The sequence below is a fragment of the Cololabis saira genome, chromosome 19 (genome assembly GCF_033807715.1).
Source record: "Cololabis saira isolate AMF1-May2022 chromosome 19, fColSai1.1, whole genome shotgun sequence".
Classification (NCBI taxonomy): domain Eukaryota; kingdom Metazoa; phylum Chordata; class Actinopteri; order Beloniformes; family Belonidae; genus Cololabis; species Cololabis saira.
This window is the reverse complement of record NC_084605.1, coordinates 1,007,030-1,019,279: the sequence shown is the minus strand read 5'-3', so window position 1 is coordinate 1,019,279 and position 12,250 is coordinate 1,007,030. Positions and strand designations below refer to the sequence as shown.

General features: G+C 39.3%; 1 protein-coding gene across 1 annotated transcript in view; it reads right to left on the bottom strand.

Moving 5' to 3' along the window:
• ryr2a (ryanodine receptor 2a (cardiac)) overlaps positions 1-5,063 on the bottom strand; it is a 267,704-nt gene extending 262,641 nt beyond the window's left edge. The window contains 1 exon segment of the mRNA XM_061709313.1: positions 4,956-5,063. Within this exon segment, the coding sequence (XP_061565297.1) occupies positions 4,956-5,003 (48 nt within the window). The 5' untranslated portion in view covers positions 5,004-5,063.
• Positions 5,064-12,250: the final 7,187 nt, after the last annotated feature.

Genomic DNA, 12,250 nt, shown 5'->3' with positions numbered 1-12,250 from the left:
CCATCACAAAACCACGTTTACGGCTGTAAATCCACCACAAAACCACGTTTACGGCTGTAAATCCACCACAAAACCACGTTTACTGCTGTAAATCCACCACAAAACCACGTTTACTGCTGTAAATCCACCACAAAACCACGTTTACGGCTGTAAATCCATCACAAAACCACGTTTACGGCTGTAAATCCATCACAAAACCACGTTTACGGCTGTAAATCCATCACAAAACCACGTTTACGGCTGTAAATCCACCACAAAACCACGTTTACGGCTGTAAATCCACCACAAAACCACGTTTACGGCTGTAAATCCACCACAAAACCACGTTTACGGCTGTAAATCCATCACAAAACCACGTTTACGGCTGTAAATCCATCACAAAACCACGTTTACGGCTGTAAATCCATCACAAAACCACGTTTACGGCTGTAAATCCACCACAAAACCACGTTTACGGCTGTAAATCCACCACAAAACCACGTTTACTGCTGTAAATCCACCACAAAACCACGTTTACTGCTGTAAATCCACCACAAAACCACGTTTACGGCTGTAAATCCATCACAAAACCACGTTTACGGCTGTAAATCCACCACAAAACCACGTTTACGGCTGTAAATCCACCACAAAACCACGTTTACTGCTGTAAATCCACCACAAAACCACGTTTACTGCTGTAAATCCACCACAAAACCACGTTTACGGCTGTAAATCCACCACAAAACCACGTTTACGGCTGTAAATCCACCACAAAACCACGTTTACGGCTGTAAATCCACCACAAAACCACGTTTACGGCTGTAAATCCATCACAAAACCACGTTTACGGCTGTAAATCCACCACAAAACCACGTTTACTGCTGTAAATCCACCACAAAACCACGTTTACTGCTGTAAATCCACCACAAAACCACGTTTACTGCTGTAAATCCATCACAAAACCACGTTTACGGCTGTAAATCCATCACAAAACCACGTTTACGGCTGTAAATCCACCACAAAACCACGTTTACGGCTGTAAATCCATCACAAAACCACGTTTACGGCTGTAAATCCACCACAAAACCACGTTTACGGCTGTAAATCCATCACAAAACCACGTTTACGGCTGTAAATCCACCACAAAACCACGTTTACGGCTGTAAATCCATCACAAAACCACGTTTACGGCTGTAAATCCATCACAAAACCACGTTTACGGCTGTAAATCCACCACAAAACCACGTTTACGGCTGTAAATCCACCACAAAACCACGTTTACGGCTGTAAATCCATCACAAAACCACGTTTACGGCTGTAAATCCACCACAAAACCACGTTTACGGCTGTAAATCCACCACAAAACCACGTTTACGGCTGTAAATCCACCACAAAACCACGTTTACTGCTGTAAATCCACCACAAAACCACGTTTACGGCTGTAAATCCATCACAAAACCACGTTTACGGCTGTAAATCCACCACAAAACCACGTTTACGGCTGTAAATCCATCACAAAACCACGTTTACTGCTGTAAATCCATCACAAAACCACGTTTACGGCTGTAAATCCACCACAAAACCACGTTTACGGCTGTAAATCCACCACAAAACCACGTTTACTGCTGTAAATCCACCACAAAACCACGTTTACTGCTGTAAATCCACCACAAAACCACGTTTACGGCTGTAAATCCACCACAAAACCACGTTTACGGCTGTAAATCCATCACAAAACCACGTTTACGGCTGTAAATCCATCACAAAACCACGTTTACGGCTGTAAATCCATCACAAAACCACGTTTACGGCTGTAAATCCACCACAAAACCACGTTTACGGCTGTAAATCCACCACAAAACCACGTTTACGGCTGTAAATCCACCACAAAACCACGTTTACGGCTGTAAATCCATCACAAAACCACGTTTACGGCTGTAAATCCATCACAAAACCACGTTTACGGCTGTAAATCCATCACAAAACCACGTTTACGGCTGTAAATCCACCACAAAACCACGTTTACGGCTGTAAATCCACCACAAAACCACGTTTACGGCTGTAAATCCATCAGTAAATAAGAAGACAAAAATCTTTATTTATCTTCTCTTTACAAGCAAAACAATCTTGTTCCACTGGCAGATTTTTCTACTTATTTCAAGTGAAAATTTGATATTTTGAAACAGGTGAAAATTGTTCTTTTTTCCAACGACATTTCAACTTTTTTCTTGACTTTTTCCTCAACATTTTGACTTTTTTCTCAAAATTTCAACTTTTTTTAACTGAAAATTTACTTGAAACAGCTGAACATTTTTTTTTCCAACAACATTTCGACTTTTTTTCTTAAAATTTTGTGAAAAAAGTTGAAATGTCGACAAAATTTTCAATTTTCACTTGAAATAAGTAGAAAAATCTGCCAGTGGAACAAGATTTATCTTCTCATTACAAGCAAAAAAATCTTGTTCCACTGGCAGATTTTTCTACTTATTTCAAGTGAAAATCTACTTGTGAAAATTGTTGTTTTTTCCAGTGATGAGTCTTGTTTTAAGTGTAATGAGATTTTATTGACTAAAAATGAGACATTTTAACTAGAAATAAGACAAATATTCTTGTTAAGATTTAGAGTTTCTGCAGTAGCATGTTTACGTAGTATTTATATAGACTATATTTATATGAATATTGTGTAGATATAATAATAGCAATAATGTAAATTCATAGAGTTATAAAGGGGGAGGAACTAGGAACAAGTGTAAACTTCTTCCTACTGGAAATAAAAATTCATTCATTCATTCATTCATTCATTCATTCATTCATTCATTCATTCATTCATTCATTCATTCATTCATTCATGCATTCATTCATTCATTCATTCATTCATGCATTCATGCATTCATTCATTCATTCATTCATAATTGCAAAATGTGTAGAAATTAAAGGAGAACACAACATTTTATCCAAACGTATGTTTGAAAATGTCTGTAAAAGTCTGGGTTTGCGTCTCGATATGAAAAATAATCACACAAAAACTCAAACTCCAGCTTTTTCAGGCCTTGAAAACAGAACATTGAAATTCAAGCACTTTCAAGGATTTCAAGCCCCCGTAGGAAACTCTGAAAAAGTTCTATCTGCGTTAGAAACATTTAAATAATAAAGTTTTATCTGCATTAAGTCACGTGATTCCAAACCACCGCAATTCAGCTAAGAAACAGTTTAGAAACACATTTAAATAATAAAGTTTTATCTGCATGAAGTCACGTGATTCCAAACCACCGCAGTTCAGCTAAGAAACAGTTTAGAAACACATTTAGAAGAACTTTAGCAGGTCCATAAAACCAGTCCTCATGATAACCAAAGGAATAAAACTTAGAAACACACATTTAAATAAAGTTTTATCCGCATTAGGACACATTAAAGCCTCTACAACAGCAGGGTAAACCAGTCCTGATGATAATCAAAGGAATAAAACTTAAATCTGCAGTCACGTGGTTAAAAACCACCGAAATTCAGTTACAAACACATTTAAACAAAGTTTTATCTGCATTTAGAAACAGTTAGAAACACATTTTAGTAAAGTTTTATCTGCATTAAGTTACGTGATTCCAAACCACCGCAATTCAGCTAAGAAACAGTTTAGAAACACATTTAAAATAACTTTAGCAGGTCCATAAAACAAGTCTTCATGAAACTGAGAAGAATAAAACTTAAATCTGGAGTCACGTGGTTAAAAAGCACCGCAATTCAGCTAAGAAACACATTTAAATAAAGTTGTATCTGCATTTAGAAACAGTTAGAAACACATTCTAGTAAAAAGTTTTATCTGCATCAGGTCCAGGGTTCCAAACCAGCGCAATTCAGCTCAAAAACAGTCAGAAAAACACATTTAAATAAAGTTTTATCCGCATTAGGACACATTAAAGCCACGCCAACAACCATATATATATATATATATATATATATATATATATATATATATATATATATATATATATATATATATATATATATATATATATATATATATATATATATATATATATATATATATATATATATATATATATATATATATATATATATAAATAAATGATGGGAGTGGCTGGAGACGCAGCTCTGGTCCGAGACCTGAACCCCCCGCTAGTGCGCATGCGTGACAGCACTGCAGTTCCCCCCTCAGTGACCCTGGACCAGAGAGGATGATGATGAGAGGATGATGAGAGGATGAGAGGATGATGAGAGGATGAAAAGAGGAAACAGATCAGTCCCAACTTCCTCCTCCATGCAGTGAAACCCGCCGGACCGTTATGGCTGATTTTTGGTCCAGCGTCACGTCGACGCAGAGCCGTAAATCCGGACGGCGCGCGTTCTCTGCGTAACCTACGCCGTGGTTTAACGCAACGATGCGGCGGGTTCCTGCAGTTTCTGGTTTCTGGTCCTGGTCCTGGTTCTGGTTCTGGTTCTGGGTCCTGCAGCAGGAACCAGAAACCCGCACCAGGACCAGGAACCAGAAACCAGGACCAGGACCAGAAACCAGCACCAGGACCTGCAGCAGCAGGACCAGGAACCAGGAACCAGGACCAGGACCCGCACTGCGCCCACATTCCGATAACATTAGTTTCCTTATTTGACTTGTTTTTATTTCTAGTATTGATTTATTTCCAGCAGTTATTGTATATTTGTACCTGCTGTCTGAGCTGGAGTCAGCACTAGTGGTTCTGTGGTGAAATAATGAGAATAAAATGATAATAAACATCTATTTCTCTCATCCATCCGTCCATCTCTGGGATGCGGATCAGCTGTTCCGGCTGTTTCCCCCCCCCCGGAACCAGGACCAGGACCAGGTCCCGGAACCAGGACCAGGTCCCGGATCAGACCCCCCGGAACCAGGACCAGGTCCCGGATCAGACCCCCCGGAACCAGGACCAGGTCCCAGACCCCCGGTCCCGGACCAGTCCCCCCCCCCCGGGATCGGGACTCACCGTCCGCAGGAACTGGATCTCGTCCTCGGCCTGGTCCCCGTCGGCCATGGTGTCGGATAAGAACCTGGTCCTGGTCCTGGTCCTGGTCCTGGTTCTGCTGCAGGATCTGCAGGACTGGAGGAGGAGGCGGCGGGGGCGGGGGCGCGCATCATCAGGGGGCGGGGGCGCGCATTAGAGAGGGCGGGGGCGCGCAGGACCGGAGGCGGCGGGAGCGCGCCTGACTATAGAGCTGTAAATCATCACATTTTCATGATTTTTATTTTCATTCATGTTCTGAATGCAATTTTTATGATGCATTACTTATTTTTATTTTATGATTTTGTATCCTCATAACTTTATTGTTAAATGTTATCAGGTGGGGGCTCTCCTGTGTGATTTTATTTTTATTGTAAATAAGCAAAAAACTCAAACGGAGGCATTTGGAGCCACAGAAGTTCCTGGCAAGACAGTTAACTATGGAGGATTTTTTGTGCCAAAATTAAATAAATAAATACATCATTAATTAATTACAATTAGAATGAAATATGTCATTAATTAATTAAAATACAATTCATTTTAAGTAAAAATATATATTTATTATTTCGGCATTTAATTAATTAAAGACACATTAAATACAATACAATTAAAACACACTAATATCAGATAAAAACACACTAATATCAGATAAAAACACACTAATATCAGATAAAAACACACTAATATCAGATAAAAACACACTAATATCAGATAAAAACACACTAATATCAGTTAAAAACACATTAATATCAGCTAAAAACACACTAATATCAGTTAAAAACACACTAATATCAGATAAAAACACACTAATATAATAGATCTAAATTGTACCATTTTTGTTCAGCCATATTTGACCTGCTGTCAAAGGCTTGAATCATTTAACCCAACCAGGAACTGAACATGTTTGGATCCACTGAGACGTCTGTTCTACCACAGGAAACACAGCTTGCTCTGCAGCTAGGGATGGTCGTGGCTAAGAAGTTATTTTATTGAACTAGAAGTCTGGAAGTCTGCCCCCCCCCCCACCCACCTTTACACTAATATCAGCTAAAAACACACTAATATCAGTTAAAAACACACTAATATCAGTTAAAAACACACTAATATCAGTTAAAAACACACTAATATCAGCTAAAAACACACTAATATCAGTTAAAAACACATTAATATCAGCTAAAAACACACTAATATCAGATAAAAACACACTAATATCAGATAAAAACACTAATATCAGTTAAAAACACACTAATATCAGTTAAAAACACACTAATATCAGCTAAAAACACACTAATATCAGCTAAAAACACACTAATATCAGCTAAAAACACACTAATATCAGATAAAAACACTAATATCAGATAAAAACACACTAATATCAGCTAAAAATACACTAATATCAGCTAAAAACACACTAATATCAGATAAAAACACTAATATCAGATAAAAACACACTAATATCAGCTAAAAATACACTAATATCAGCTAAAAACACACTAATATCAGCTAAAAACACACTAATATCAGATAAAAACACTAATATCAGATAAAAACACACTAATATCAGCTAAAAATACACTAATATCAGTTAAAAACACACTAATATCAGCTAAAAACACACTAATATCAGTTAAAAACACACTAATATCAGTTAAAAACACACTAATATCAGTTAAAAACACATTAATATCAGATAAAAACACACTAATATCATCTAAAAACACACTAATATCAGCTAAAAACACACTAATATCAGCTAAAAACACATTAATATCAGTTAAAAACACATTAATATCAGCTAAAAACACACTAATATCAGTTAAAAACACATTAATATCAGTTAAAAACACATTAATATCAGCTAAAAACACACTAATATCAGTTAAAAACACATTAATATCAGTTAAAAACACATTAATATCAGCTAAAAACACACTAATATCAGTTAAAAACACATTAATATCAGTTAAAAACACATTAATATCAGCTAAAAACACACTAATATCAGTTAAAAACACACTAATATCAGTTAAAAACACATTAATATCAGTTAAAAACACATTAATATCAGCTAAAAACACACTAATATCAGTTAAAAACACATTAATATCAGATAAAAACACATTAATATCAGCTAAAAACACACTAATATCAGCTAAAAACACACTAATATCTGCCCCCCCACCCACCTTTACCAACGGCTCACTGAAATGCTGTCAGCTATTCGATGGAGAGACTGCGCTTGCGCGGCTCGAACAGAAATAGATTTGAGAGTCTGGGCTCCTTTTCTGGCTCAGTGCGGGGCATGATATCTAACTCTTTTCCACTCATATCAGACGTGTTTTGTTGTGTTTTCTCCGTGGTCACTTGTCTGGCAGCCCCTTATTATTTGGATATTTTCATTTTGTTATAAATTTTTTGTTTTTTCTTATTCCTGTTTTGATGTTTGTTGTTTGCTTTCATGTTGTGGTTGTTCCATGGGTAAAATGTTAAAAACTATAAATAAAATATAAAAAAAAAAGAAAAAAAAGAAATCTAAACTAAACTAAAGTGGATAAAACAGAGTGTTGACACTTCTATTCCATAGAACTCCGTTGTAACCTCCCTTCCGGGTTATGGAGCCCTCTATAGTTCCAAAATTATTATTATTATTTCTTTATTTGGACTGCGCTCCAGCAGCCGTCATTATCTAAAAAAATAGAATATTCTGGGAATCTTAATCTTAAACTCTAAACCATAATCAGCAATATTAAAATAAAAGGCTTGCAATATTTCAGTTGATTTGTAATGAATCCACAATGGATGACATTTTAGTTTTTTTTAATTGCATTACAGAAAATAAAGAACTTTATTATAACAATCTAATTTTCTGAGTCAGTCCTGTAATCGGGTCCTGGTTCTGGTTCTCTGGCTCCCTCTGCTGGTCTCTTCTAGGAACTGCAGCTCCGGCAGAAACGACCAGGAAGTGACGTCACTCGAAACTCTCGACGGTTTTTAAAATTCCAGTTTTATAAAACATATATTTTTTAATTATTCTAACTTTATTTAACAAACAACTCTGTCGTGGAAAAACCTTCTAAACGATCTTTAATACGTCATTCCCAACCAGGAGAATAACTGAAACTTAGAGATGATCCACAGGCAGTAGATTTTTTTTATTTTTTATTTGCATTTTTTAGAAAATAAAAGGACAACAGAATAAAATAAACAACAAAACACACACAAACAAAATTAAAAAACATTATACATGTCACTTTGTCAATACATATCTGTTGTTTGTTGTTAACTCACCCATTTTTACCATCTTTCTTCAAAATATAAACTATAAAATATCAAAGGAAAAAAATAAGAAAAAAGGAAAAAAGAGAAAGAACAGAGGAAAACAAGATGAAAAAAGAGGAAAAGAAGAAGAAGAAAAAAAGATGAAAAAAAGAAGAAAAAAAGAGGAAAAAAGGAAAAAAAGTCGAAATGTCAAGAAAAAAGTCGAAATTGACCCTTTTGTTTTTGCTTTTGTTTGGTTTTTATTTGCATTTTTTAGAAAATAAAAAGGACAACAGAATATTTCTTCAAAAATATAAACTTTATTTCTAAGTCTCATTGTTATTTTTTCCATTCCATTCGTGTCATTTACAAGATCCTTCCATTTAGAATTAATTAAATGATCATCCTTTAACTGATTTCTTGTAATTTGTTTCATTAAAGCTGCTCTTAAAACTAAAAACAAGTGAGTTTCTTTCCTCTTCATTTCTTCTGCTGTTTTTCCAAGTAATAAAATGAAACACCAGTGGATTTTTACCAAGAGAAACAAAAAATATTCTACAATTCTCTGACGGAGTTTTCCCAAAATTCAACAATTAAAAATTCCTTCCTTCCTTCCTTCCTTCCTTCCTTCCTTCCTTCCTTCCTTCCTTCCTTCCTTCCTTCCTTCCTTCCTTCCTTCCTTCCTTCCTTCCTTCCTTCCTTCCTTCCTTCCTTCCTTCTTTTCTTCTTTTCTTCCTTCCTTCCTTCCTTCCTTCCTTCCTTCCTTTCTTCCTTCCTTCTTTTCTTCCTTCCTTCCTTCCTTATTTTCTCCCTTCCTTCCTTCCTTCCTTCCTTCCTTCCTTCCTTCCTTCCTTATTTTCTCCCTTCCTTCCTTCCTTCCTTCCTTCCTTCCTTCCTTCCTTCCTTCCTTCCTTCCTTATTTTCTCCCTTCCTTCCTTCCTTCCTCCTTTTCTCCCTCCCTTCCTTCCTTTCTTCCTTCCTTCCTTATTTTCTCCCTTCCTTCCTTCCTTCCTTCCTTCCTTCCTTCCTTCCTTCCTTCCTTCCTTCCTTCCTTCCCTTCCTTCCTTTCTTCCTTCCTTCTTTTCTTCTTTTCTTCCTTCCTTCCTTCCTTCCTTCCTTCCTTCCTTCCTTCCTTCCTTCCTTCCTTCCTTCCTTCCTTCCCTTCCTTCCTTTCTTCCTTCCTTCTTTTCTTCTTTCCTTCCTTCCTTCCTTCCTTCCTTATTTTCTCCCTTCCTTCCTTCCTTCCTCCTTTTCTCCCTCCTTCCTTCCTTCCTTCCTTCCTTCCTTCCTTCCTTCCTTCTTTCTCTTTTCTTCCTTCCTTCCTTCCTTCCTTCCTTCCTTTCTTCCTTCCTTCTTTTCTTCCTTCCTTCCTTCCTTATTTTCTCCCTTCCTTCCTTCCTTCCTTCCTTCCTTCCTTATTTTCTCCCTTCCTTCCTTCCTTCCTTCCTTCCTTCCTTCCTTCCTTCCTTCCTTCCTTCCTTCCTTCCTTATTTTCTCCCTTCCTTCCTTCCTTCCTCCTTTTCTCCCTCCCTTCCTTCCTTTCTTCCTTCCTTATTTTCTCCCTTCCTTCCTTCCTTCCTTCCTTCCTTCCTTCCTTCCTTCCTTCCTTCCTTTCTTCCTTCCTTCTTTTCTTCTTTCCTTCCTTCCTTCCTTCCTTCCTTCCTTCCTTCCTTCCTTATTTTCTCCCTTCCTTCCTTCCTTCCTCCTTTTCTCCCTCCCTTCCTTCCTTTCTTCCTTCCTTCTTTTCTTCTTTCCTTCCTTCCTTCCTTCCTTCTTTCCTTCCTTCCTTCCTTCCTTCCTTCCTTCCTTCCCTTCCTTCCTTTCTTCCTTCCTTCTTTTCTTCTTTTCTTCCTTCCTTCCTTCCTTCCTTCCTTCCTTCCTTCCCTTCCTTCCTTCCTTTCTTCCTTTCTTCCTTCCTTCTTTTCTTCTTTTCTTCCTTCCTTCCTTCCTTCCTTCCTTCCTTCCTTCCTTCCTTCCTTCCTTCCTTCCTTCCTTCCCTTCCTTCCTTTCTTCCTTCCTTCTTTTCTTCTTTTCTTCCTTCCTTCCTTCCTCCCTTCCTTATTTTCTCCCTTCCTTCTTTCCTTCCTTCCTTCCTTCTTTATTTCCTTCCTTCCTTCCTTCCTTCCTTCTTTATTTCCTTCCTTCCTTCTTTACTTCCTTCCTTCCTTCCTTCCTTCCTTCCTTCCTTCCTTCCTTCCTTCCTTCTTTTCTCCCTTCCTTCCTTCCTTCTTTATTTCCTTCTTTCCTTCCTTCCTTCTTTATTTCCTTCCTTCCTTCTTTATTTCCCTTCTTTCCTTCCTTCTTTATTTCCTTCTTTCCTTCCTTCCTTCTTTATTTCCTTCCTTCCTTACTTCCTTCCTTCCTTCCTTCCTTCCTTCCTTCCTTCCTTCCTTCTTTATTTCCTTCTTTCCTTCCTTCCTTCTTTATTTCCTTCTTTCCTTCCTTCTTTATTTCCTTCTTTATTTCCTTCTTTCCTTCCTTCCTCCCTTCCTTCCTCCCTCCCTCCCTCCCTCCCTCCCTCCCTCCCTCCCTTCCTCCCTCCCTCCCTCCCTCCCTCCCTCCCTTCCTTCCTTCCTTCCTTCCTTCCTTCCTTCCTTCCTTCCTTCCTTCCTTCCTCCCTCCCTCCCTCCCTCCCTCCCTCATTTCCTTCCTTCCTTCCTTCCCTCCCTCCCTCCCTCCCTCCCTCCCTCCCTCCCTCCCTCCCTCCCTTCCTTCCTTCCTTCCTTCCTTCCTTCCTTCCTTCCTTCCTTCCTTCCTTCCTTCCTTCCTTCCTTCCTTCCTTCCTTCCTCCCTCCTCCCTCCCTCCCTCCCTCCCTCCCTCCCTTATTTCCTTCCTTCCTTCCCTCCCTCCCTCCCTCCCTCCCTCCCTCCCTCCCTCCCTCCCTCCCTCCCCTCCCTTCCTTCCTTCCTTCCTTCCTTCCTTCCTTCCTTCCTTCCTTCCTTCCTTCCTTCCTTCCTTCCTTCCTTCCTTCCTTCCTTCCTTCCTTCCTTCCTTCCTTCCTTCCTTCCTTCCTTCCTTCCTTCCTTCCTTCCTTCCTTCCTTCCTTCCTTCTTGTTGTTGGGATTAAAGGGACAGCTCTACGTTGGTTTAAATCATACCTATCTGACAGGTTCCAGTTTGTTCATGTACATGAGGTTTCTTCAGAACAGTCAAGGGTCTGTTATGGTGTTCCACAGGGTTCAGTGCTAGGGTCTGTTATGGTGTTCCACAGGGTTCAGTGCTAGGATCTGTTATGGTGTTCCGCAGGGTTCAGTGCTAGGGTCTGTTATGGTGTTCCGCAGGGTTCAGTGCTAGGGTCTGTTATGGTGTTCCACAGGGTTCAGTGCTAGGGTCTGTTATGGTGTTCCGCAGGGTTCAGTTCCAGGGTCTGTTATGGTGTTCCGCAGGGTTCAGTGCTAGGGTCTGTTATGGTGTTCCACAGGGTTCAGTTCCAGGGTCTGTTATGGTGTTCCGCAGGGTTCAGTGCTAGGGTCTGTTATGGTGTTCCGCAGGGTTCAGTGCTAGGGTCTGTTATGGTGTTCCGCAGGGTTCAGTGCTAGGGTCTGTTATGGTGTTCCGCAGGGTTCAGTGCTAGGGTCTGTTATGGTGTTCCGCAGGGTTCAGTTCCAGGGTCTGTTATGGTGTTCCGCAGGGTTCAGTGCTAGGGTCTGTTATGGTGTTCCGCAGGGTTCAGTTCCAGGGTCTGTTATGGTGTTCCGCAGGGTTCAGTGCTAGGGTCTGTTATGGTGTTCCGCAGGGTTCAGTTCTAGGGCCAATCTTGTTCAGTTTATACATGCAGCCGTTGGGAAGTATAATCCAGAATCACGGCATACATTTTCATTGTTATGCTGATGATACGCAGCTCTATTTGTCTATGAAGCCGGATGAAACAGAACCGTTAGTTAAACTTCAGGCATGTCTTAGGGACATCAAGGACTGGATGTCCAGAAATTTCCTGCTTCTAAATTCAGATAAAACAGAGGTTATCATTCTTGGTCCAGAGCATCTTAGGAAGGGATTAGATGGTGTTGCGATGGCTTCC